Source organism: Strix aluco, chromosome 2, assembly GCF_031877795.1.
Source record: "Strix aluco isolate bStrAlu1 chromosome 2, bStrAlu1.hap1, whole genome shotgun sequence".
NCBI classification, from domain to species: Eukaryota; Metazoa; Chordata; class Aves; order Strigiformes; family Strigidae; genus Strix; species Strix aluco.
Window position 1 is genome coordinate 37,677,287 of NC_133932.1, and position 25,386 is coordinate 37,702,672.

General features: G+C 39.2%; 1 protein-coding gene across 1 annotated transcript in view; it reads left to right on the plus strand.

The window, feature by feature from the left end:
* Positions 1-25,386, plus strand: part of PCP4 (Purkinje cell protein 4) — a 50,791-nt gene that overhangs the window by 12,137 nt on the left and 13,268 nt on the right. The window contains exon 2 of the mRNA XM_074814394.1: positions 7,508-7,559. Coding sequence (XP_074670495.1) covers positions 7,508-7,559 — 52 coding nt within the window. The remainder of the gene's footprint in view (positions 1-7,507; positions 7,560-25,386) is intronic.

The following is a 25,386-nucleotide window of genomic DNA, read 5'->3' on the forward strand; positions in this document are numbered from 1 at the left end:
CTTGCAGCTGCTTTCAAAATTAACTTCAAAGATTCCATTAATCCTTGCCTCAGAAAAAAATGATTACAATGTCTTTGGAAAAATACCTGCTTAATAATGTTTTAATTCAAAATATGCTAATAACATAAATATTAAGCAAGCTACTGTTTGTGCTAATTATGTTGACTACATTTGGTGTTGGTGTAAATATTCAGTTTAGAACATTATATTGAATCTGAATACAAAATCAGCAGGTTCTCACTGTGCTGATTTATAAATTACAGCCCAGTGTTGGCAGAAGTGGGGCACAGTGGAAGTTGTTCTCTGTGCTATTAGAATACTTAAAAAAAGCACTGTAAGTGGGTTCTTACATCCCAGGCAGTGATTCTCTCTGCCCATTTTCATTAGGTGCCTCCTTATTTAACTGGAAAGCATGCTGGGTGCTGAAGTTCTGTGTATGCTCCGGAGTGCCTGTTCTGGGGACTGACTTCAAGCCAAAAGCTCTGTCTGGACAAAAGTGAACAAATCACACCTCTTAAATTGAGGCAAATGCCCCGAGCTCTGTGAGCAACCCTGTGATTAAGGCACTCTGCCCATTGCATGGAGTAGCATTTTTGCATACATGTGTAAACAAAATCTGTGTTTTACATGGACAATGACCACACTGCAAAAAAACCCCAACCCTGGAGCAGGGACTGAAACCCTGTTTTTCAACTACCCTGAGAAGCCTCAGCTTCAATGTTACTCCTTCAATTGGTTTTTCTGTGCCTGGTTGTCCAGTGAATCAGCAGGAGGGCCAGGGCCTTCCACTAGCATGCCTCCCTGTGCTGTCTCATGGGATCTGTGGGTTCACCCTGACTAAGCAGTACCTAAACCTGCATGTCCTCCTTCCTGGGGAAATGCACCAACTAGTACATCAGCAGTCAACCTGATAAATTGTCTGCTTCTCACACAGGCTGCAGCTTGTATGGACAGCTATACCTTGAATATACTGCTTTCCTTCTGCATTTGAAAGTAGTGTTTGAGGCTTAATTTGCACCAGTGTAAAAGTCAAAGATGCAAGCATATGAATCCTGAGGTCCAGGTTGTGTTCTATATAAAAGGATGAAAGGAAATTACAAAGAGATTGTATCTTGCCCAGATCACTGTGATAGTAAGAGCCAGACACTGATCCACAGTGTCTAGAAGGAAAATAATCTGTAGTTATCCACAGCCTTGTTGTTAATTTCTGACAAACACTACTGTGGTTTCTAGGATGACAATGTGCATGTGTGTGCATACTCATGTGCCTTCAGTGAGTGCAGAAGTCATAGAAAACCAGTGCTGGTCACTGTGCCAACTTTTAGCCACTGCAGTTTGAATCCCATCAGTTCATCTCAGTCCACCTGTGAAGTTTTAATTTATTAAAATAGTTATAAGAGAGCCTTAACAAAGTTAAGGACGATCAAGAGCTAGTCAAGTAGAACACTGCTTGACCCATGAAGATAATTACAGAAATTGTCACAGTGCCAGGGATCGTTTAATTTTGACAGCCAGTATTGAAAGATGGATTCTGGCACTCTTGCTCTGGCAATATCATGCTTCCCTGGAAGTGCAAGACAGCCAGAAAAGTGGCAATAGAAAACTCCCTTTGTGTAAAGGAGCATGCAGAGAAGGTGCTACATAGGTGAGAGTAGAGGCCATATCCTGAAGAACTGAGATCCTAGGGTGAGAACAGCCAGGGAAAAGTGGTAGTCTCCGGAAAGCTACTTCTACCAGAAATGTAAGTTTGGTCATAACCAGGAGTGGACTCCTTTGTACTGGAGTATATATTGATAAGCATTTTTCCTTTCTGTCAGTTGCCTAGAAAATGTGGTCTGCAATTTCTTACAATGATGTGTAAGACAGACGTAATGGACACATTATGAAATGTACCCATCTTTCAGACAAAATATTGGCTAGATGTTCTGTACCTGATGCAATTACCTTAAATGTGGGCTTTGAAGGTCACTTTCATCTCTTAAATATTCAGTATCATGTCTATAAAAATGTGGGGGGGAAAAAATGGAGTAACTTGTAAGGGATGGACAAATAGACCAGGGAGGAAAGTTTGCTTGTGTAGCTTCTAACGTGATTTTCATTACTACATTCAAGCTTCTCTCTGGGATTCTTCAGTTCTGTCTGCAGATGTGCTTTAGGTGACTAGCTGTTAGTGATGTGAATGAACCTGTCTGTACATTACAGAAGTTGGTTTGGGGTTTGCCATCTGGCTGTACTGCAGACCAATTTTGTGAAGAATTATAATAGGAGAGAATGAGTGAAATGGCAGAATTTGTGCGTGGCTTTCCAGCAGTATACTTTCTCCCAGCTGTTCATATTCTTGCTTTTTGATGCATAACTTCAAAAAAAACAGCGGTGCTAAAATTCCAGTCCCAGTACTTAGAGGCCAGGTACCCCTTGCAACTTCAGCAAACAGGAATCTTTGTCACAGCAACATCATTTTTGCTGCTCTTAACTTTTTATCTTAAACATGGTAATATATTTTGTCCTTCTTTCTGTGTTGTGGTTAAGAGTAAAGTTTTTCACACTTAAAAGTGTGAAATGCTGAGTGCTATAGTTTCAAGTCAATACATGACACTAGAAAGAGGTTATCAAACATAGTGAAACAGAAGTCTGCAGTAAAGAAAAGTTTAACCTAATTAATCACATTGAAATCCTGAATTCTGCAGAGTGTATACACTCATCCCAGGTCATAGCTGCTTGGTTCTTGCCCCTACTTAGATTTTGGCTCTTCATTTAGTTTCTGACATAGCTTGTGTTCTTCACTAGAGCATGAAAGAGAAACAATTGCAAAATTCCCATTGATTTCAGTTGGCTCAGGATATTGCCTCATTGCATAATTATTGTCAAGTGGCATGTACACATAATGTATTGATCTACTGACAGTAGCTGATGTTTCCCTCAATGCCCATGCTTGTTTTTAAAGTGAATATATTTCTGTTCTTTTTCAATAGCAAAAATTATACTTGCTGTTAAAAAGCATGGAAAACTTTGGATTCTTAGAACCAGGGGAGTTGCATATAATATGCTTGGACAGGAGGGACATGGAAATGGAGACAGTGAATTATGTAGGATGTAGGTCCCACATTTGATAGTCTGGTTTTTCATAGTTCTGTGTTTTTAATCTAGATTTGTCTAATTCTTTAGTTTGTAGGAAGCATGCATGCTAATGAAATGCCCTAGAAATTCCACCTAGGGGAAACTAAAAAAACATACTATCAACCTTCAGACAGTAGTGGATATGGAAGAAGTATGCTTTGGAATCATACTGATGCCTATAGTCTAATGAACCTCAACTGAGGCTTACTTCAGTAGTCCAAAACTCTCAGTGTCTTCAAAGATCAACCAACACTAAAGATCAGCCTTTTAAAACTTTTTCTTACATTGTACCTGGATAAAGTCAACCCTAATTGTCCTAAGTTGAGGAACTGTACAGTAAGTATCTTGTCCTGAAAACAGCAGGTAGAAATTGCTGTTGCTCCTGATCATTCCGCTGTTGACTAAGAAGCTTTTCTTGCTTGGAAAACATGGAAAGTTCTTAAGCAGATATTTACAGTGACATTTTCATTTGCAGAAAGGTTATAAACTTTATAAATTTGTAAAATGTATTTTTCAGTACTTTTTTCATTTTAAGGCTAAAGCAGCTAAACTCTTTAATTAAAGCAGAAGGCTGTGAAATAAGGTGCTTATGAAATAGTTTAGTTTGTGTCAATTTATGTGTCTTACAGAGAAAATTTTGTATAGAGAACAGATGATAGTCCAGAACAAAGGCTTATTTGGCACACAGCTGGCTGACCCACAGCCATTTTTGTGCTGCATTGTACAAGCATGTATTTCCTTCTGTCACACATGTAATACCTTTTGTTAGGGATGGACTTAATTACAAAACAAGGCTTAAGAAAAGCTTAGTATATGCACAGACTTGTCAATCAGTACAGAACATCCTAATAACATTTCATATGTCAATGAAATGACATTTTTGTCCCAATCCAAGTCTACACTGACTTTCTGCTATTCACTTTACAAAAACTTTCAACCTTTTCTATTCTTTTAATTCTACCCTTGGATGCTCTTTCATTCTTTGTTGTAGAAATAATATATTTTTGAAAATTTTCAGGCACTGCCTTACTGGGATACAGTCTGCTGTACCTTGTTGGCCCTGCACTGAGATGAAGAAGCAGAATAATGTCATTACTGTAAGGGCTCATTTGTCAGAGAACTTTCTGGCAGCTTTGTGTCCCTGATCTTGGGGCTTCTGTGGCTCATTGAAAAACAAACAACCTCTCTGCCCTCAAAAATTCTGTAATCAACACCTGGCTACAATCCCTAACACTGAGGTGCTAATTGGAAGCATAACTGAAAAGGTCAGGCTATTCCAAGGCAAGAATAGAATGTAAGATTAAAGGCAAAAATTAGGCTTGGGGGTGCAGGAGGGGTGAGAAGAATGAGTAGAAAAGCTGCTGCAGTAATTTAACATTCTTCTTGAAAAGTCCTCTGGGCTGCAAATTTACTTTTGACCTTGGTTTGTACACCTAAGGGACTAATTTAGTACAGTTTTACATACCACATTAACTAGCTGCTGTGTATAGCACTGAGAATTTAACAGGAAAGTGAACCTGGTCTTTTCTTACTGGGATTTTGGACATATGGCAGTAGTCCTTTTTCCTTCCTTTTCTGACAAATTGGGAGTGACTCTGATTTTTGGAGACATTTTTAATGATGTGCCTTTGATGTTCTTTAAAACCACTGAGTTAAAAATTAATATAGCCCCAAGCAGTCATAAACTGTTTCCTCCCACGCAACATAGCAACAAAACTGTTTATCCTGTTTTACTGTATAATCATTACAGTTTTGCACTCGTGTTCACTTTGGCTTGATGTTTCTTCTTCGATGCCTAGTGGAAAGCTTATTCAATGTTTTTGTCCTACTGCTTGCCTTAAAATGCTGGAGAATTTTAGAAGCAATCTTTGAATGAAGGAAGCTAGCTACAAGTTATACGAAACAAAGCATTAGACTGCTTTTATCTTGTAAAATATGGTCAACAACTTAGGGATTTTCTTTTTAAAAACAAACCCCAGAAATTAATATTTTCCTGTATTTCACAGATTTTAATTTGATCTATTGCATCTGGGCAAAATACCTGTTATACCAGCTTTTGGAGGGCTTTCATCCATTGCTTCCTGAAAATACCTCTAGTAACTCTTCCTCATGTTTAGTCCTCTTGTGCTCTGAAGGACATAAAGCTAAGCTTTTTGGAGCCTGTGGTAGCATCATGAAAGGTGATGAAAGAAGCAAGAAGTTCCAGCTCCTAATAATATCAGCGTCTTGAAAATGTTTAAAAAAAATAGGTCCACTGAATGTATTGAAATCAAAGGCTAAAGGCTCTGCAGGTGGATGATGACACTATATAGCTTTTTTATAAGTTACAATGCCTTGTTAATGGGAAACTGATTTTCACTTTCAAATCCATTGCACTCACTTAGAAGACAGCACAGTGCTTATAATCAAAATATGTATATAACTGAAGGAAAGACTATCAAAGCTTGTTGGCAGACTTTCAGGCTTCATTCTGTATATGTTCAGCGGTCACCAATCAAACGAATGGCTGTAGATACTTAGACTGATTTCAGACTTAAAGAAAAAATCTTGATCTCATGAACAGAAAAAACTTCATTGACCAAAGCTAAGTTTTTATTTGTTTTCTTTGACAACTTTCTCTCCTCCCTGAGGGGAAATCCTGAGATACAAAGTAAATGTGTGGAACCATATTCCAGCACTCCATCAATAGCAGACCAACCTGACAGGTGTAGCCTAGGGAGGAAAAAGAAGCTTTCATAAAGACTAAGTAGCACAGCCTGAAATGCTCAGGAAATAAGATAACTTGAAGAAGCATTAAAAATAAACAGGGGAGGAAAAAGCAATAATTATGATTTTATAGATGGGGAAAAATCCAGTATTTGTGTTCTTGAGAGGTCCCAGTAAATTAACACTGAAATCTAGCTTCAAGTGTGGATTGAAATATGGAAATATTAACTGAACCTTAAATAAAGACATAAAGGTTAATATCTAGCAAAACTGGTTGGTGGGTGGATTTATGGATTTCTGGCTGTTGGTAACTTACACTTTTGTAAAAGATGTTTATCCCTTTAGAATTCCATCCTTTGTTATGGGTCAAGTTCTCTCCTATTTTAGCTCTGAGGCTCCAGGGAGAAATAAATATATTTCCATCGTATGGGGAGACTGTATCTGTGGTTATAGACTCAGTTGTTTTCTCTAGGGATGCTCTGTCTCATTGCACGGAGTGAAGATGAGCAGAGCCAGTAGAGCAGAGATATAGGCACTGAAGTCTGCCACAGAGAAGACGAGAAACCCCACCATTGACATGTGGATGCATGATAGACCATATGAGCTCTTCTGTATTCTCCTGGGGCATTTGAAGAGCTTTATTTTCCCTCTGGCTTCTATAATAGGAGCTAAGAGTACACATGAAAGTTTTGTACTTACATTGTGAGTAGCTCCATATAAGCAGAAGACCCTGAAAATACCGCTGCTGTGGGAGATGGACAGAAACCAGAGCAGTAGAGAAGGCTTTAACCAGATATTCTAGAGTAAATACCTTCAGATAAGTATGCCTGTATGAATTTTCTTAAGTGAATCAACATGACTGTCCATATTTTGGTACAACTGATTTGGTTTGCAGTGCTACTGTAGCTGTTAACTTTCCTGAGGATGTGCTGCCTCTGGCTGAATGCAGCTGTATTTATTCACTGAATTTAATACTTCTAGTTTTTTTACATGTACAACCTTAGAGGAGGAATTATTTAGTCTATTTCAGTAATACACCCAAGTACAAATAATTTTGCATAATAAAGATGAAGTTTTGCCATACTTAAAGTACCTTACTTCCACCTGTGAGATGCTCCCTCTGGGGGATGCAGCATAACTTTCATAGTGACCATTCCTAAGCTAGAAAACTACCTAGTAGTGTAATCACACTAGTACAGCCCTGCCACTGTGAATATTTATTTGGATTGCACTGGTGTTTGCCACGTGTTACTTAGTAGAATGACTTAAATCAGCTTGTTTCATGGAAAGTCATGAGGCTATTCCTTGGTCAGAGTGAATTGAAGTGGGAAGTTCCATCTCCACTTGTGGCCAAAGTCAGGTCAGAGAATCAGGGAAACGGAGGCACAACAGGGACCTGAAGAATGTCCTACTGTAGCTCATACCCTTGCACTGCTGGAAACTTGATTATGCATATCCCATCACTAATGTGATAATTATATACAGTTGCACACATACAGCTGAACCTAAATGGTACTAAGCATTCCTGTTCTGACTGGTAGTGTTTCAGAGCAACACTGCATGAGAGTGAATGACTATCCAAGGTATCGAGGAGAAATCAGGGAGTAACTGCTAGTAATTTCAAGAGAAAAATGCACATTTAAGTTTGTTCTAACCACTTGCTTTGGGTTTTTTCCCCTAACAGAGACAAGGAACCGGAGCTACAAATGGAAAAGACAAGGCATCTGGTGAGAATGGTAAGGGTAGACTGTATTTCTTGATGGAGAATATTGAGTCAAATTGAGCCAAAATTTTTTTATTGTAATGATAGATGTCAGGTAGCGTGGCCTTGGCTTCAGATCTTAACTTTTGAATGTGTTTTAAAAGCTGGAAGGGCTTCAGTGACGTTGTTTTCTTTAATATTTGTACATTCAAATCATTTCCTAAAGTAGAGACCTGATTCTGAGCTCATACTGTGGTAAACCAAGGGGCTCTGTAGAAGTTAATACAGATACAAATGAGTATAGAACAAGACAGTGTTATGTATGTAAAGGACACCAAGAGACTAGGTTAAGTATTATGAGCAGCTGCTATGTGAATGGGGAAGGTGGACAAAAGTAAACTAATTACAAAGGACTTGCTCGTAAACATAGCTTCTGTGGTCTGATTCATCCCACCTGATTTTAGGCCCATAACTAAGATACCGAAGTTAGAAGCCACTTGCATAGAGCTCATTTGAGCGTTGCTAGAGATAGGCTATGCATAGACCATATGGCAAATAGGCTCCGAACTTTGGCACTCTACATCAGCAAATTGGGACTTATGCTCCACTGCTCTAAGGGGTGAGTCATTGTTTTTCAGACTTTAACAAAGGGGCTTGCCGGAATCAATTTCTGCCCCTTAAGTGGCACAAACAATTCTGATTGGAAAATGTTGATTTTTTTTGTTTGTTTCTGAAGAAAGTCAAACTGAGTTTTCAGTGAAAACAGCAATTGTATTTTAGCTGAAATCTCATTTTATTTTCTATAGGAGGCAGAAATGCTTTATATACAAATGATCACTTGATTAAAATACCATCAGAAACATTTTTTTAAAGGAAGACATTTTGATCAGCTTTATTATATACCCAGCTGATGAGGCAGCATCAGTTTGTAGACACTCATGAACAGGTTGAGGATTGAACTATATAAATATGCTGTCTGCTTCTGTTTGTTCATCCAGTTCTAATTAAAAGAATATATTCTGGTAGTCCATCCCATCTACTAAAAAAGCAGGAAGAATGTTAAGTGTCGTCTTTGAAAAGCCAAGGGTTTTCTGAGATGGGATATTTGAGCAGTTATTTAAGATATGCATTTTGGACTTCATGCGTTCGCCTGTACAGAATTTTTGGGCCCTTTGAGGCAACACATCCTAAAACATTAAGAGACTTCTTTATGCTTAGTTTTCCTGTTACAGAGAGGTGACTTTCCCATAAGGGCTGTTTGCATAATGTTACAGTAAATGAAATCTGTAGACGATGTTCCCACTATGATAAAACACAAATTAGAGTGGAAAAAAGAAATAAATATTTTGGCTTGTTATAGTGTCTTGAATTAGTGGGAACAAATGTACCCTGACAGCAAAGCCATTTGCATTCTCAGGTTAACAGGAAAGGAAAGCAAGCAAAATTATGTCAGCCATTCGGGCAGCATGGGAAGCATGTTTTTCTCTTTACTGTTTGAGCACATTATGAACTGAGCTCATTTGCCTTGAATTTGTTCCCAAATAAAATTGGGGAGTTGTCAAGTTTATCTTAGATTTACTGATCCTGCAGCCTTTTAAAAAACAAATTATTTTTTTTCTCAAAGGGAATTTTGAGTGAGAAGGGACTGCATCATTAATTCACAAATATATATGAATCTAGCTGTAGTTTAGTTTTAGGTATCATATAAACAGGCGGATGCACAGTTAATCTTAGACAAATGGATACCAATTATTTTTTGTAATGAAATTAAAACAAAAAAACTCTCCTACGTAAAAATGAGGAACAGTGGGGAGATGGAAGAATCTTCTGATCTTCCCAATCCACATGCTTGCATGAAAGTAAAGCAGAATCAGAACTTTGAACCTGAGGTTGAATTCTAACTCAAAGAAGCGAAAATGTATAGCTCTTTGTCCTTATTAGCTCTGTGTAGTTAGAACTCAAGCAGAAGTGATTTATTCCTCTCAAAATTGGGGTGTGCTGTAAACCTACATGCACAATATAGATCCTGTTACATGTTTTTTGGCCAGAAGTCTGCAGTATGTCCATGTCTTAAATTTTCATTGTAGCTCTTATCAGCCTCTTCAGATGTTTGTTTCCCTGTCAAAAGGAAATTTTTCCCTCTTGTTGAAAAGGTGGGGGAGAAACCAAAAATCTTTCATCTTGTTAAAAAAATTCATGCTATGAAAACGTTTGCAAAGGCAAAATAATCTGGTCACTGTCCTTGCCCTTGATTACAAGATCAGACAAAGGTGCTAAAAACCATCCCTAACAACAAATAATGATGCTTAGCTGTTTTCAGGGCTTTTGATCCACACAGTGGAGACACAGCTATAGGTCACATGTTGTTAGTGCATTGTTTGTAGAAAATGAATTTTGTGCCTGTCTCTAGGCTGGCTCAAAACAGGAGAAAACTATTGAGCATGGTAATCGGCGTTCTTCTTCTTTGAAGACATGTATGGTGTTGCTGTCACTGTAAAGCATTCAGGGAAATACAATCTCTGAAGATTCCTTTTATAGTAGTGATGGTTTTGTTAGACACTTACGAATGCATGCTCTAGTTTGACCTTCCTTAGATAGCAACATTATATCCTTAGTTGTATTTAGTTCCTACCACCACAGCAGTGGTCTCTCTTAGCTAGCCTCCCTTCCAGTGGAGGATTTTATCACACACAAAATGCAGGCTCAGTCCCAATGTCTACTGAACTGGCACTGCCCTGCTCTAGCAACCTTGCTTTTGTTGACTCAGGGGGATGAACAATGGAAAAGACTGAGCTTCAGAAAAGCCTGCAGTGCAGAGCGGTGATAGGTCACAGTATAAGAGTTTGTGATAATGGGAGAAGAAAATCCCACACAAACTGTACTGTTGTCACATTGATGAATGGACTGTTGTACCTACATGGGACCTTCATTCATCAGCAGTTATCTTCCTTCAGATGCCTTCTTGAATAGTCTTCCAGACTGCTAGGTGGTAAGGTATGAGGGACAAAGCTTCCTCTTCTCTTTCAGACCATTGGTCATTAGCAGATAGGATTCCTCTCCACTATATTTTCTATAATATATACCACTATATCTCCTTGGGTTTTATGCAGCAATAAGCCTGGTAGTTCTTGGAAGCTGTATCAGTATTATCAGTACTGAATAATCACTCATGTTGGAGTAACTTTTACTCACACTGAGAGTTTTACTGTTAACCTTCAGTGACCTTTGTGAATGCTGGTCAAACTCTAGATGACATTTGTCTCGACCTTTTAAACAAGTTGTAGTTTACCCTTTCACAGGTTATGATCAAAATCAGATGGTGATTCATGTCTTCCTAAGGAAGAGTGACTATTGCCTTACAGTGTGCTCTCATGGTATGTTAATGGCTACTGAAGTCAATGGAAGAGATCCTGATAGCTTCAGTGGGCACTGTATAATACTGAGCAGCTTTTCCACCCAAAACATACTATATTGCTGTCAGAGAAGTCTATGTAACTTCATTCTATTGTCAGAGTGTGAAGAACAAAAATATTGTTGAGAGTAAATTACATAAACTAGTTTTCCTGGGTGAAAACTGGTCAAAGAACTATTTTTAAAGGAACACCACCCTAATAATTAGCAGTAATACTATGCATACAGAAGTACCTGTAGAAAAAGAACTCATTGTACGTAGGAGCCATGTAACTGTAGCTGCCATAACATCATTGGGTCTTGAAGGACCTTAGCCTACGTGAAAGCCAAGACATTTGTGTATGCAATTATGAAATTGTAAACTCTGTTATATAATGCTCTATGGTAGAAAATCCAAAGGGAAGACAGCAGTAGTGTCCCCATGCACCCCCTCCTATATAAATCTGACTTGGTCTAATAGTGTGGGATAAGAAACTATGATTTTCTTCTTGCTCACCTGGTTTGGTTAATCTGGCCTAGATGTTTCTACCTTACTATTCTTACTACCTTGGCAGTGTCACAAAGTTCCTTCGTAGGTTAACACTTGTCACTTCTCATTCTGTTTAACATTACCCTGTGGTTTTTTGCTATGTAATTTGCAAGCTGGTATTGTGTAATCTACTCTTTACAGCCTAGCACTACTGGCAGGGAAATAATTGCATCAGAATCAATTATTTCTGTCTTCAAATTTAGAATCACACTTTTTCCTATTAATAGAGCTTACCCTTTCTTAAAATATGTAAGGCATGTGATTATTAATTGTTATTAGTAATTTTCTCAGAATATCAGATTTATCATATAGGAATATGAATATTTATAGTAACAAAATATGTGTTTTCATGTGATGAATTCTATAACTTCCTGGGTCTGAGTGAAATGAAAGTGAATAGGTTTTGCATCAACTTGTAGATTAGGCCTACACAGTCATGGCAAGATGGTCAGCTGTACTGAGAAAGTGAAGCCCTTCTCAGTTTCTACTGATTCTTGAGCATTTGTCTTGTCAGTGTATGATCTCTGCTTTGGGGTGGTAGGAAAACTCTAAATGAATAAATGCTCTGCATTTCCTCCTCTCCATACAGTTCACCATGGGATGCCTTTACATAAGGATAAAGAAACAGGAGAGTTAAAGTAAATTCTTATCTTTTGCATCTAAAATGGAGTCATCTAAACTTGCTTAAATCTGAATGCTTCTAAAAAATATTAACAGTAATGATAAAGAATTGTAAAACAATCATGCATGGTAGAATAAGATATCTCTCTAGTAAGCTTTCCTGTTGGAGGGATATGCATCTTGCAGTGTTATCCATAGTCCATTCACCCACTTAATCTACTCAAGGAATTTGGAAAATTCTGCACTCTGTGCACACTGCATTCAGAATCTTGCTAGGTCCAACAGTGAATAATCATCTTCATAGTTATTTAAGCAAAGTGCTTAGCTTAATAGAGCTTTAATTCCTGGCTAGAGGCCAGAATCATTATTGTAGTATGGTCTAATATAAATATCTGTTTAAGAACTCGAAATTAATTTTCCACTAATATTCTCCAATGACTATGTAAAAATGTACTGGTTTTGGCAACAGCCCTACAAATAAACTCACTTGTGGAAAAAAGACTTTGAGAAGGGAGGGAACGCACAAGGCTAACTTGTATAAACATTCAAAGGATCTCATGGAACATGGTTTGCTGTATCTGCCCAGGTCTAGAGGTCATGTTCATTAGTCACAGGAAAGGACAGTGACTGAGCTGTAGCATTTCAATGCCTTGTGCATTTTCTTTCCCACAAAACATTGCTTGCGTGGCAAAAGATGAAATAGGTATTGCAAGCAACTGCTGAATCAATGTAAAAAAAACCCCCAGCCCTTTCAGACCGCTGCTCTGGTATTTCAACCCCACAGCACTAATCAGAAGTTAGAATGGGGAGTACTGTATGAAACTAATACTAAGTTTTCCTGGGTATTAGGTTGAATGTTGGGAGGAAAATTATCTTGCCCTCTTGTCTCTTTTTATTCTGGTGTTTTGCTAAAATTCTCTTTTTCCATGGTATCTGAATAACCCAGCTAGAGCCCCCCCCCCCCGCCACTGCTGGGGAAACTTAACCCTACCCTGGTTAAACCAGGACACCTTGAAAGTGGTGTTTCATGGAATATGATCTCCCAATCAGTAATGCAGTCTCTCTTCCATTTCTTTCAATCTATATCCAGAGCCAAATTCTGTCCTATCTCATACAACCTAGCTGGTGCTAGTGGGGATTTAGGAAGTGAGATGCGAATTATTTGCTGTACTTCATGCCCCATCTCTTAAAATAGGAAGTCTGTCTCAGCAACATTCATAGACGTATACGCAACCATCAAATAACACAACACCTTCACAAAGCCTAAATACAAAAGTGTTTGAACCCTCAGCACAGTTACATAAGTTGTATTTGGTCATGTACAGATTGCTCAGGCTCAGAGGAAGGTGTAAAAATCCTGTGTGAACTCAACACCATGATCTGTTGCTGAGAGTGTTTCAGATGAGTTAGGAGAAAAATTCAAAGTAAACAGTTCTAGTCAAATCCCATGGTCAGGCACAGCTATGCATGGCAAAAATACTGCAGGCAACCTTACCTGCTGAGTTTCATTTCCGGCACTTTCTTGGGGACAGCTACACATAAAGTTTACCCAGAACAAAACCAAATATGCCTTGGGTCCCCTCCTGGCCTCTGTCTCTTCCTTTGCCCAGACTGGTCTGTTTATCAAGGAGTCCGTTCACCTCTTCAGGCAGCCAGCATGTCTCAGCTAATGACAGATTGAGCATTTAATAACAAGGCACTCATTGTCCACAGATCTTCCCTAGAGAGGATGCTGAAAGGAAGAGAGGGGAATTATATGTGAACTTCAATTCCTCTCCTAGGTGACTTTCCATTTCTTGAGGCCAGGGATAAGTCCTCCAGAGGAATATTGTGTGTTTGTTTGGGGCAACGATGACAAGGATTGTTCACAAAAAATTTTTCATATCAATAACTTTTGATGTTCATCTAGCAACAAAAACTTTGAAAGCAATTATTTTTATGTGTTTGAAATAAAGTAGACACATTCTGATCTGAAAATTCTACTACCATGTGTGTCTGTACACATGCAGTGGTCGTCTGGTTTTATGGAGAGGATCCTTGGGTGGAGTTGGAACTAATGAATAGACCTAATCTGAACTGAAGTAATACTTGTAAGAGCAGATACTGTTCTTATTCTTCTGTTATCTGACAAGTCAGGTTTGATACTGTGCATTACTGCTGCATTTCATCTGGTAATGAGAAGCTTGCATTTTTAAATGTTTAGGCAGAAGTCTTAAAAAAAAAAAAAGCATTGTATTAAAAGTTTTGTCAATTAGCAGAGCCAGCAGTGCTCATGTAGTCTGGTCAATGTCCTGTCTTTGGAATTCCCTGTGAGTTTTTTTGTGTATCATTTATAACTACTCTCATGACTACCAAATAAGTCCATCTACTGACACAATGAATATAGCATTATGCACATGTAGGGTGTCTGTGTGTACATTGATATATAATGTTACTTATGCAGCTTTTTCTTGCATGTTGTTTTGGGTTTTTTCTTCCCTGGGACTGCACTGAAGGGGAAAAGAATGGTATCCTATCTGATGGAGTACCAGGAGAGCAAATTAAATGAAGAAGTCCCATAGGGGAAAAAAAACAAAGCAGAACAGCACAACCATAGAAGAACAATTTCAGCTTTTTAAACTCACTTTCTAAGGACTTTAAAAATACAAAATTACTTCAAAATATACTTCTCCCTCTTTTTTTTCCTCTTAGAGGGAGAGGTCCCAGCTAGCTGGCACCTTTGAGATGAAAAAACCCTCACACATAACACTCCTGCTACAAATGAATCTGTCTAGGTACTTATATGGTCCTTACCACCATAGTAATTGAGTGTCTTCCAAGTATTTAAAAATAGAGATAACAATAACATTTTTTGCCCCAGTCCATCTCTTTCTTTCCAGCCTGATACAAGAATAACTTGATTAATTTATGGGATCTTTGTTTTGCACATAGTGCCTGCATACAACTTGGGAGACTTGTGTGCCTGCTCATGTAATGCCCTCAAATTGAGTGCACTCAAAAATGTCAGAAATGAACACATGTATATAAGTATATATACTTACATGGTCACTCATAAAGTCTGCTCCTTTGCAGATGGTAAAAACCAGCAGAGCTGCCGGATTCCTGAGTATTGAGATTTGAAGCAGCCCATGGAAATCATCATGTAACTTGTAACTTAGTTTCAATAGTTAAGAGGATCACAGTCCTGCTAGTCCTGCTGTGTTAGATTGTGCGCATACCCTCACCCCCTCCCCCAAGCTTACTGTATTGTCAGGCAAACCAGGTTCAGTGGGAATGTGGAGGAGCAGTGAAATTGCCTGAAAGAATGGAGTCTGTAAAAACTAAAGGTAGAAGGAGCACCATTTAAGTCTGAGACCCAAGTCTCTGCAGGATACCCATGGGTATCTTGACATACTCCTTTGTCCTTGGGTTTTTTGATATGTGCATTGACTGTGGCATGTTACACTCTGGTTTTGGCTTTCTGACTCCTAGTTTCTGCTCTTAGCTGACAACTATGACTTCCCTGTTTGGTAGGATTTTGTCTCAGTTTCTTTGTCCTGTCAACAATGACAAAGTGATTTGGATACAGCTTCCTGCAGCATTGGGATTCTGGCACTTAGGAGGTGCCTAATTCAATTGGCATTTGAACACCTGAAAGGTGGTAGGAGTGCTAATCCTTTGAGAAGCTGGTCTGTAAAGACTGGGCTAGGTCACTAAGAAAAATAGTTAGTTGTAAATTAAGCAAAAAATAATAATAAAGCTTTGGTGGTGCTGGTGGGTTTTGCTTTTTAGATGACTCATAACTATGCTGGAGTTCCTGTCAGGTGTTAATGAGAAAGCAGAACTGAAATTATGCCCTTGACAAGTGCCATATTTCTTTTGGAACTCAGTCTGTAATTATCAGTGTGCTGCCTGACTCTGCACCAGGGAGGATGACTTCTTTCCATGACTGACATGTAGCTGACAGAGGCTTGCTTCCACAAATGTGCCCTCATTTGAAACCATGCTGTCCTCAATACTATGAGGAGAGGAACGTTTAGTTGTGCTTTGCTGCTGGTAGGAACCCAAATGAAGGACACTGGTCAAGCCAGTCCCTAGATAACTGTAGTAAAACCAATAATGCTACCTCTGAAATGAACATGTCCCTACATCATCAAGGATGGTTTGGGGCTGTATCAGAACTGGAGTCAATGGCGTATGTAAGCTAGCATATTTACATTGGAAATCCATCAAGCTGGAGTGACTTGCACAAGTTGCAGATCTATCTCTACATGTTCCCAGATGCTAATAAGAGGTGATTAAAAGGCTGCAAGAGGTGGATGTTGCTCAGCAGCATGTTTTTTAATTGAGAAATGAAAGAGGAACACAATCAATGCACAACAGTGGTTACCAGGATTTACTGTTGTGGAAACATGGCTTTTCATGACTGTACACACTATCTGCCTTACTTCATATGGTAGGCTTTTGTTATGTTATTTTTCTTTTCCAGAAGTCTTGGTTTTGTAAATGAAATAAAAATGCTTTTCCATTTAAGAGTTCCTTGTCTGTTAGTAATTTGGTAAACGATTAATCATTTTTTTCTGAGGGTTTTTAAGATTTTAATTTATATCACACAGCTGTCTTAATGCACTTAGCTCGATGCTCCAAAATTAGCTTGTAATTTGGTGTTATCAAGCTCCCTTGTGTAAGCAGGCGCTAGAATTTAGAACAGTGGGAATGTTACTGACATGATTAAAATTTGGTTCTTAGCTGAACTAGTGACCAGAACAAAGAGCAGTTAAGGCTGCAAAAAAGGAATTAGATGCTACAACATGAACAAGCATGACACTGCACCTTCAGTCCCAGTGCTCAGGGTGGATTTAAGGACCTTATGTAAAGTGCCTAGGTTGCCTGTACAATATGAGAGGGGTGTCTCAAAGTGGGACTTCAGCCCACATGTATCTTGGGTTACTATGCTGAACAGGAGCTGTTAGGATTAATAATAGTAAACTCTGTCCCTCTCTATAGGTTAGGGGTGAAATTCCTCTTGCCTGGCTGTATTGGTATACATCTGTGTGAGACACCTAAAACTCTGTTTATTGTCAGTACTGAGAAATGTATTCTTTTGTGACATGATCCTTATCAGATGAGCTTCTCCGGAGGGCCTGGTGTTTATAGATCCTAACCTGATTTAGGTATAAAACGGCTTCCGATTCGCTCAGCTCTATCAAATACTAAAATAAAAGTCTAGAGCCTGTATATCTCAGTTAAGTGGATACTCAACAGGGTTTTTCAGAAAGTCAATTTTAGACCTGGGCATTTAATTTCTCCTTAATCCCATCTCAAGCCGCTCCATCCTTACTTAGATCTGGTTGATCCTGGCCACTTCATGACAGCTCTTCCAGCCATTTTCTGTATGGAAATTGGATGTGAAAACATTCAAATATTTCCTGGCTTGAGGTATTTGTTAGCTAGGATACTGGATCTGATGAAAGCATTTGCTTTGGTCAAGCACACTTGATATTGGTTCACTTTTTCCCCAGATCATACTGGGTTATGAATAGGAAGGACTGAGAAAAATACATCTTTTCCAAGGAGGAATTCTCAAGAAAAGAAGAAACTTGGATAGCACCAGATATGGAAAAGGCATTTCAAGAGTCACAGTGGAAAATAGGGCAGGGTGCTCTGGCAGCTCCTGGGAGATACTGTGGGTAGTCCAGAGACAACTCAGCTCTCAGCACTTCTGTAAGTGTCTCACAGTAACATTGTTTAATCATGGTTGATGAACGAGTACGCTAACTGTATTTTGACCATCTCATCTTTCATTCTAATTTATACCTAAAAATCCCTGAGACTGCTGGTTGACTCTAGGTGGGGAAAGCATTAATTATTTGTTCGGTTTTAGTGAAACACTGGTACTCCACAGTGACCAATTTGCTAGCTCCTCTAAAAGCTGCCAATAAAAAATGGACATGTACAAATGTATTCACTAGCAGAAACTAATTAAAATCAGGCTAATACCCAGAAAAAACAATTGTGGGATTTTGGGATTCATTATGTGTCTGTACTAATCCAACAGTAGCTATCCTGGCTCTGCAGTCTCTAATTTAAGTTACAGATCTCATACAGGCAGCTAAGAGTTAGCCTTTTGGATTGCTAATGGACTTTTCACTCTAGGTGGTTCCTGTTCCTACTTTCATAGGTTCTTCAGAAGCACTCCTTTCTGAGAATGTGTTGCAATAGCGCTCTTTCAAACACAATGTGTAGGACAGAGTCCCTCACCTGAACACCTTTTGTTTTACTGCACAGTGGTGGTGCATTGACTTCCAGTGCATTGTGACTTCAGTTTTCTGAGGTTGAAGCTTTGATTAGCCTTTCCTTCTGTAGGTTTATTTTAAGGGCTTGTTCTGTTCATTCTGCCTGCTTTATATAGGGACCATTTTCTCCAGCTAAACAATGCTGTGTTATTGTATGTAAATGATTTTTACTCATAACTTTCTATTTCAGTGTTCATAAAATAATTCTCATTAAAACTGGTAGCACCTTAATTTGGAGCTGAGGTCCTTATAGACAGAGCAGAGTTTCTGACAGGAAGCAAGAATTGGCTATGGAGAAAATTCTGGGCTGGGTTCTGTTTTGTGGCAGATGTGGCACAGCTAAACAGAAGGGTAGGAGGAGAGAGATTAATAAAACTTCAAGATATGCTTATTCTTCTGGCCTTAGACTGATTTCAGAGTTGAATGTTATCAGGTGTGGTACCTTTGAGAAAGGATGTGGATGCACATATAATACCAGACCTCCAGTTATGTTTGGGTGCCATCTGGGATATGATGGAAGTGCATATACCCCCATCCTGGCTTATACAGATTGTTGTTTATACAGTACAGATGAGAATCAGATTCCTCTCTTCACCTCAAATAACCAGGAGCCAGAACCCACATAGGGATGAATGTCTAGACAGAGCTGAGGCAGCTGGATTCAAGGCTGGTTGGCATCCTGAAGCAGCTACCTCTTGGTTGGCCAGCAGACTAATTGCTAGCAGACAGTGCAAAGCACAGGTGTATTATCTCATCTAATGATTTTGTTCATAAAGCAGACACCTGTATTTTTCACTAGCAAAAATTTCTTGGTGATCTTTACAATGAATCTATTCGTAGCTAAACTCTGTGTATCTCTTGTGAGGACTGCCTCTGGGAGGCAAAGACATATTGTGCTGCCTAGGAGAAGCTGGAAAAAACCATTCCTGGATGCTTTTAGCCAAGAAGGTAAGAAGGCAAATGGAAGATAGGTCGGTTTGAACCTTTTTATCAATGGGTGATAGATGCTGTCAGTGGAGGGCACAGACACAGGCTTTGCCAATCAGTCATGAGTCATCATTCTATCCATCAGAATGATTTTGTCTCATCTCAGACAAACTTAAGCCTTTGGCTTAAGTTCCTTTCTCTGTAAAATTCAAGAGAAAGAAATAGCTCTTCTAGGCCTCAGTGGAAAGAAATGTGGAGATTAAGGATCCATAAACAATACTGTATATACTTAGCACACTGGCAGACAGGCCCATGTCATATGCACAGTAGGACCCGGTGCAAGACTTGGAGCTGTTCCACCCATGTCCGGGAGGTTTGGACCTAATCTGCACTGACTGCTGGATCTCTTTGAAACTATGCCAGAGAAAAGTGTCAACACTGCTGTTTAAGTATTGTTTTTAAATGAGGGACCACATAAATAAAAAGCGAGACTGAATCATTGGATGGAGTCCTCTGGAGGTCTCTCAGCTTAAAAACCATTCCATTCCACCAAGAACATCAAAAAGAAACTAATTTTTTGCTATTCTCTCCATTCCTCCCACGCCACAGGCAGACCTTGTGAACAATGCAATCTAGAGGCTGTTCTCAGATGCAGCAGAATTAGTGTAGATTTTTATTCATCATCTTAAGAAGATTACTGCTGCTAACATTAGAATTTTCCCTACTACATGGTGGACTGGCTGAGGTCCAGAGTGAGTTGGAATTAGAATACTTATATTCTTTTATTAGTTCTCTTTCTTCTTGCAGTAGAAAATGCTGCACCCCCCAAAAAAAGAATCAGTGAAGAAAGCTGCATCTAGGGATACTAATGCTTCTTTATAGTTTCTCTCCCTTATATATCTCTGTGTGAGTTTGTAACTCCCACTCCATTTGGTTCTAAGTCTCAGGTTTTAATGAACCCAAATGTAAGCACATCCACAACTGCCATTATTTTGGAGTGGTACTCTGCGAGATCACTAAGAAGTTATTGTTTTCCTCTCCAAAGTATAAATAGATCCAAATTTACTTGAAACTTGGCATGGAAAGGTTTTATAACTACCATAAATCTGACCCTAGCTTCACACAACTCCTAGGACATCATAGTAATTTTCTATGCCTGTAAGTAGTTTTCTCCAGGATTATGTAGTACCATGAAGCATATTTAGGGGCAGATCTCTTGACTGAACTTGCAGAATAGAAACTGGCATCTAATTAACCTGAGCTGAGATAAAGAGCAGCTGCTTCTATTCTGCTGTGTGTTTGTGAGGTTTCTGTCCTAGCAGCAAGAGGTTGAGTACAGCTTCCACTTCTGTTCATCACAGCTTAACATTTCAGTATAATTGCAGAGATAGTGAGTGACCCAGCCTAGAACCGCCAGCTGCCTCTTCCAGTGTCAGGGATAACTTTTGTTGTTGTAAGTGATGCTGTCTGGGTGTGACAGAATGGTTGATAAGCTTGAGAAAACATGCCAGAAAACAAAACGAAGCAATGTAGACTTTCAGTTCAGGTAGTTCAAGAAAAGGTGTTCTACAGTTCCCCCCCCAGTAGCTTGCTTCAGGAGAAAGTCTGACTTGGTTAAAAAGTTGTTCTGGTTATTGCTAGTCAGAAGAGGTTTCACAGACTGAGGCAAGCAACAGAAAACACTCAGGTCCTCAAGTGGTGCAAATTGCCATAGCTATGCTGGCTTTGATTTCTGCTGGCTTACACAAGGCCCGAGATGCATTCACTATACTGAAGCTTTTAACCAGTCACTGTTTCATAGAAGTAGATAGTTTTCTGACAGTGAAACCCCTTATTCTCACAAGCAACAAGTGAGTGTGCCCGTGAGAGTGGGATGAAGCACATGCAGTGGGATGCTCTGGGGTGATTCCAATCTACTGGTCCTTTCTGCCAGGGAGGCCAGGCTGCTATAATGGGTTGGGTTAGCTATTCCATACTTTCTTCCCATCTTCACAAAACCTGAAGTTTTCCTTTCATCTTTCCCACAAGCAGTTGCTTCTCTGGCTTGCTTTCTTACCATCTCCCTCATGCTGTTTCTATCTCACTCTTCATTCTTTTTCCTTCCCCAGAGAATTTCGTGTCTCTTCAGCACAGTTAGATGCTACTACTCCCTCTGCCTAACTTTCCCTCCTCTTATTTTCCTAGGCAAAGTTCCAGTCCAGGTCTTTACTAAAGAGTATACATTCACCAAAAGGTTACTGATTAATGCTCTAATTTGGAGTCATGGCTGACCCCCACCCAAGGTCTCTCATTTCTCTCCAGTCTTGCAAAACACTTTTTCTCAGACAGGATTTAAGGAAGGGCCAGGTGAGCAGGCAGCAAAGAAACATCTGTGGAAGAGCACCACATTTAAGAAAGACAAAGCAGTCTTTAGGATAGTGGGTTTGGAAACAAGGCTTTTAATTGTTCTCTCTGTCCACCTTATTAGCTTGGGAAGAGAGGAGTAAATATTGGGTTTCCTGAGCAAAAGAGAAGAAAAAAGTATTTAATTGGTTCTGTTTACATTCAGGTCTAAAATTTGAGCAGTAAATAAAATGAGGTGGGTGTTAGTGCACAGACTCGTTCTGGCTGTGCTGTATACTGTGCATTCTGTATATGCCAACACTTGTGGTGTCAGGGGTTTAAGTCCTAACTTAAATCCTTCATTGCACTAACCCAGCTTGTGTTTTCTGATGCAGAGGAAATGCATGAAATTTCTAGTCCTTCTTCTAGATGCTAACCTTGTAAACTCATGGGGCTTGTAATCCTCAGAAACAAGGGAAAGAAAAATTAATCTATATGGATTAGAAAACACAGGCTGGAGTAATGATCTGAGGTTGGTCAACTGTGTGTCAGCTAAGATGCTGATCAGCTTTATCAACAATCTGACAAGTCTGTAAATCCAAACAGAACTTAAAGTGCCTGTCAATGCTTAAATTCACACAGGGGAAAACGTTTTCTAGAGAAGTTTTAAATGAGTTGCAGAATTAAGTGCTAGAGAAATCCTCAAACACAATGTATAAGGGAGAGCTTTGATTGTAATCATTTTAAGTGACTCAACTATTTTCTATTTTTTTGAGGTTAAAACTGCAAGAAATCGTTGGCAACTCTCAAAACACCAGCACAGGAATATTCACACTCTGGTTTTGACCCCTTTTAAAGATTTTCCAGCTATCCATAACTTTTACTTCATTTAGTTTACATTCTTTTACTCATATTATATACACTTATTTTCTTTATTACAATCTGCACTGATGGCAAGGCCAATTAACAGAGCTCCCTTTTCAGTTGTAGACAGGCTTGCCAAAATCCAATTGCTTAGGCTGAAATTTGTCATGTTGATTGCTTGCCTCAAGCAGAATTATTTTGGAAGGGTTCAGCAAAGTCATTCCAGTTGTTTCCAAAAATGAGGCTTGAACAAAATGCAAGCATGTCTAGCAATTAAAAACAATTTCTGGTGGCCTTTTTTTGACTGTTCTGAGCCTTTGTAATTTTGAACAGAAATGTAAGATTTGCCATCTGGGATGTGACTTTTCTATCTTCAAAACTGGCCAAGTTATAAATGTTTAGAAAGACAAGTCTTACGTCTGCATGTGTTCAGTGAAGCAGTTAATTATTTTTTAAATGAAAGTTCAACATCACTGAGCCAAACAGTAAGCACTAAACCAACTAAACCGACACTGTCTTTGCAAGACTTAAGGAAATTAGTTTTCCTTAATTGCTACTACTTGCTTCTGTAAGTTACACTTTGGCCAAGAACCGAAACTAAGAGCATGGTGGTGCTCCCTCTGTGTTCCTAAGACACCACAGTTGCTTAGGAGGAAATGTACCTCCTTCCTTGGAACCAGGTGGTCACAGAAGCTGGAACAGGGAAGTCAAAGGATGGAATGATGGAGTTCAGAAGTGTCTCATCAAGAAACCAGAACCCCAGCATATTAGGAAGGGTTTGATACTTTTGAATGGAAACGGACTGGGAAGGAGGAATATGAATCAGGATGTGAGAACCGTGTGTGTGGAAAGGGGCTGGGGTGGACTTCTGAGATTAGGGGATGCCCTGGTACAGTTCTAGGGACTAGGACTAGACAAAGAAGCAGCATCATTGAGGTTTACTGGGAACCATGATAAGGATGTAGCCTGGGAAGAGAGGGGGCTAGCCCTGAGTTTGTACAGATGAGGTGGAACAGAAATGGCCACCACATCTGAAGGCATCAATGAGCAATGAAGTCCCTGAGCCTGCAGCCCATACCTTCCATTGTCTCACTGTTCATTTCCTGTCAGCCATATGAAGCCCACCAGTGAAATATGCAACTCATCCCATTTCCTACTCGTTCAAGTAGAGGACAACAGCCTACTACCACTATCAGTTACCTCATTAAAACAAGAGGTTATGTGGTGGATCTAACAGTTCCAAGCAATCGTGCTGAGGAACAATGTGGGTGTTCATATGTTGCAGCAGAATAGAATTTTTTTCTTTAAATCTAGGAAATGCAACATGCTTCTAAGACTATGAAGGTTGCAAAGTCAAGTATTTGAAACAGGCTTTTCTGGAATTAAAGTTGTCCATGCAAAATTAACTGAATTAATTGCATGATGGTATTGGTGTAGCTTGTTGTTTACTAACTTTTTCATGCTCAACTTTACAACCTTAATATTCTTTTAAGATAGCTTTCTGTGTGCAATAAACATACAACAAGCAGGAGGGAAACCTTTATTCTCTGGTCTCAGTTAGATTTTTCATGTCAACTAGACTATCTGGCACGGGGTTTAATAACTCTCTAATTGCAATTGAAGCACTTAGCTAAATCAATGCCTACCCTTCCTGATAAAGTTGTTTTTAGATAGCAGTTGTTAAAAGGTGCCAGGTGAAAACTTAGTGAGGTGAAAACAAGGATAGCATGAATAGGAACCTTTCTTTTGTTCCAGACAACCTCACATCAATAAAGCATTTTTTGTTTTAAAGTGTTTTTGCATGTTTCATATTTAAAACATTTTATATTTAAAAGCAAACCACTCCAAGACCAAGTTTCAGGGAGGCCTTATGAATCTCCCAGCACACAAAACATTTACCATAAACTTATAACAAAGAATTTCTTCTTGAACTTTGTGGTTCATTGTGCTAGCTAGCCACCACTTTCATTGGCAGCTCAGAAATGCACTGCACTTCAAGCATGTATAACCTTTCTTTGTGTCCTCAGTGTACTGTGTGGGTTTAAGTGCACTATCTGTCAGGATAAAGAGACCATTTTCCCTTCCCTGCTCTATAATCACCTGATATATATAAAGAGCTAGGACTATGGGCCTACCTTCTCCTTTCACTGGGACTTTATTGGAAAACCATGCTTGCTTTTACCAACATTTAAAAAAAAAAGATATGTAGGTGTGATTAATCAATACATAGGCTATAAAAAGGTGGATGCTTCTTCTTGCTACACACCTGAGTAATAAGCCCACTGCAACCCAGCCTTAATGATCTACTCTTCAGTTGGATGCTTGTTAGATACTTGCCAGAACATGTAACTGCATTTTTATGAGAGAACAACCCTTCCACCCTTTATCTGAAATAGCATCAAATTCAAAAAAGGATGTTGCTGAGTGTCTGGAACCTAGAAAGTTTGGAATTTTGTTTTTTGAGGTGTGGGGGGGGAGGCAGAAGCGTGGTTTGAAGTACTGTCTAGTGCCTTTGGTGCCTGACCTTGCTCATTAATCTCTGCTACTTGGAAAAGGCTTCGAAAATTACATTACCCTATACCATCAGTCCTCACTCAATAAACACAGACACTAAAGTCAGGGACGAGAAATCCCACAGAGCTTTGGTATTGACTTGTTAGAATTGCAGGCTTTAGCCTCACAATACAGTAACTGTCTATAAGTAATGAACAAGCTGCTGAGAAGGACACCTTGCCCTCTGGATTCATTCCCCATTCTTTTAGAGAATCTCTTCACTGCCATTTTTTAATGCCTTATGCCAAACAGTAAATTGTCCTAGGTGCCAATAAGGTCTTTTCTATTACTCAGTGAGAGGAAATTTGTGGAAGAGCAGAGCTATGCTCACGTTCTGTCTCGGAGCCAATCGTCATATT